This window comes from Idiotropiscis lumnitzeri, chromosome 11 (genome assembly GCF_059441095.1).
Source record: "Idiotropiscis lumnitzeri isolate Australia: NSW breed Sydney's pygmy pipehorse chromosome 11, RoL_Ilum_1.0, whole genome shotgun sequence".
In the NCBI taxonomy this organism is placed as follows: domain Eukaryota; kingdom Metazoa; phylum Chordata; class Actinopteri; order Syngnathiformes; family Syngnathidae; genus Idiotropiscis; species Idiotropiscis lumnitzeri.
This window is the reverse complement of record NC_142401.1, coordinates 22,654,495-22,656,994: the sequence shown is the minus strand read 5'-3', so window position 1 is coordinate 22,656,994 and position 2,500 is coordinate 22,654,495. Positions and strand designations below refer to the sequence as shown.

General features: G+C 39.8%; 1 protein-coding gene across 2 annotated transcripts in view; it reads left to right on the top strand.

Annotated features, from left to right (window-relative positions):
- Window positions 1–2,500, top strand: part of plxnb1b (plexin b1b) — a 160,304-nt gene that overhangs the window by 100,918 nt on the left and 56,886 nt on the right. For both annotated transcript variants that reach the window (XM_088309882.1, XM_088309883.1), the window contains 2 exons: window positions 1,555–1,734; window positions 1,830–1,978. In XM_088309882.1, the coding sequence (XP_088166008.1) occupies window positions 1,555–1,734; window positions 1,830–1,978 (329 nt within the window). The remainder of the gene's footprint in view (window positions 1–1,554; window positions 1,735–1,829; window positions 1,979–2,500) is intronic.

Here is a 2,500-nt window from a genome sequence, read left to right as displayed (position 1 = left end):
TATATATATATATATATATATATATGTATATATATCGTTGCACACTTGAGTACAATGACAATAAAGGGATTTCTAATTCTAATTCTAATATACACATATATATATTTTTTTTTTAAAGAATTTTTGAAGGTGCGCCGCTACTTCGCGGATTTTCAATTTTCGCAGGTGGTCTCGGTCCCCATTAACCGCGATAACCGGGGTATTACAGTATGTATATATATATATATATATATATATATATATATATATATATATATATATATATATATATCTCCATTCTAAACTCTCACACACACACACGACACCCTTACCTTGCAGAACAGCGACATGATGTGTTTTTATGTATCCTATTCCGTATTATTTTCCATCTCACTATTTATTCTCTTATCTAATTTATATATTTAATTGAATTATTGTTGTATTGCACTGGAGAGGGGAGCTTTCTAATCTCGTTGCACACTTGAGTACAATGACAAAGGGATTTCTGATTCTGATATATATGTATATATATATATATATATATATATATATATATATATATATATATATATATATATATATATATATATATATATATGAATATATGAAATCAGGGCTGTGTGTTGTGGTGTATTTTGTCATTTTTTAGTGTGTCAGAGCACATGTGTGGGGAAGTATCTGTCTGATGGTCGGGATGTGTGCCGCCCATTTTTTATTTTATTTTATTTTCTGTATGAACATATGTTACTCCACATTTTATCAATGAGACGCTGAAGAAAAATATATGTTATTTATCAAGAAAAACTACATCCAAACAATTTTTTGGGTTTTATTAAAGCAAACATTTAATATTGCGTAGATGGCATGGCACCTAATAAACACAGCCATACTTGCCTGCAAGAGGCAGAGCCGTATTGTAGCGGCGTTGACAGACGACTTCATGGCCACCTCCCCATTTCAATGCGGCATCAGTCATTCTGGCAATTTTCCAGTGTCATTGCTGACGGAAGGTTCATGACTCTCACTGATGATACCCATTTTGCTCTCTGTGTCAGAGTTTGCTCTGTGTAACCCGGTGCTGCAGCACATATTAAATAAATAGCCGCCGCATGAGGAGGAGTAAGCCTGTCTGTGATGCGGTTCAGGTTATATGCGAGCCTGGATGCCACAATGACAGCAATCTAACCAGTTTGAAACTGCTTCCTCTTTGCATAGTGTGCAGACGCCAGCTGCTCATGCTTTTTAGATCGGTGTGGCTGTGTTACTTTTGGCTTATTAGCACAAGACTGCTATTAGCAACAAGGCTAGAAACAAGATGACTCTTTTCTCCACTGACAACTACCGCAAACTCCTTCAGAAGATGGCAGTGCTTGGGGAAAAAATGCATCGCTTCGGAATTTGTGGAGGTGAATGGGAAATCAGGAAATTAGAACACATAACCAGTGTCTCCAAACAGTGGACAGCAAATATCCATTCATACATGTTTGGTATTTTTATAAGCTTGGTCCTTATCTCCCGCCCCAGTTCCATAAATCCATTTGCATCCTTGATAATTATCAATCTTATCTTTCTCAGGGAGAAAATCTAGACCTGGCAATCAGCAAGGAAGAAGTGGTTGTGTTAATCGGGGAGGGCGTGTGTGCTGTTAAGACACTTACGAGAAACCATCTGTACTGCGAACCGCCACCTCATCAGCCTGCATCGGGAACTAATGGCAAGAAACGTGAGGGTTCTGACAGCCTGCCCGAATTCACTGTGAGTCCTCCATAAAATCCTTTCTTTGATAATACTTCAAGTAAATTTTAGGTCGTTTGCCTCTTACAGTATAATAAATGTTTTATGTTTACCAGGTCCATATGGGAAACTTAAACTTCTCCCTGGGTAAGGTTCAGTATGACAATCTAAGCCTGGCCACCTTTCCCCTGGAGGCTCAGATTGGAGTCGGAGTTGGGGCGTCCATTGTGGCACTCATTGTCCTTATCATCGTACTTGTTTACAGGTTTGTGGTTGAATTGGCATAACGTAGCCATAACATGTGAAGTACAGTAAACATGAGAGAGCTTGAGGCACTATTTTGACGATTGATTGCTGTTCTTTTTATATGTTCTGTTTGCCCTCATCAATCTGCCTATATATACGATGACAATTTATCCACTTGTTGCTCTGCCTGCTTGACAGCAACCAAGTTGTAATCCTGTGAAACGACCTCAATTTTTCATCAATGTACCTGTAATCAGTTTATATATATCCGTCAATCCATCTTCTGTACCGCTTCTCCTCACTAGGGTCGCGGGGGAGCGGGAGCCTATCCGTGCTGTCTTTGGGCAGTAGGCTGGGGACACCCTGAACTGGTTGCCAGCCAATCGCAGGGCACACAGAGATGAACAACGATCCACACTCACACTCATACCTAGGGGCAATTTAGAGTGATCAATCGGCCTGCTATGCATGTTTTTGGAATGTGGGAGGAAACCGGAGTACCCGGAGGAAACCCACGCAAGCACGGGGAGAACATGCAAAC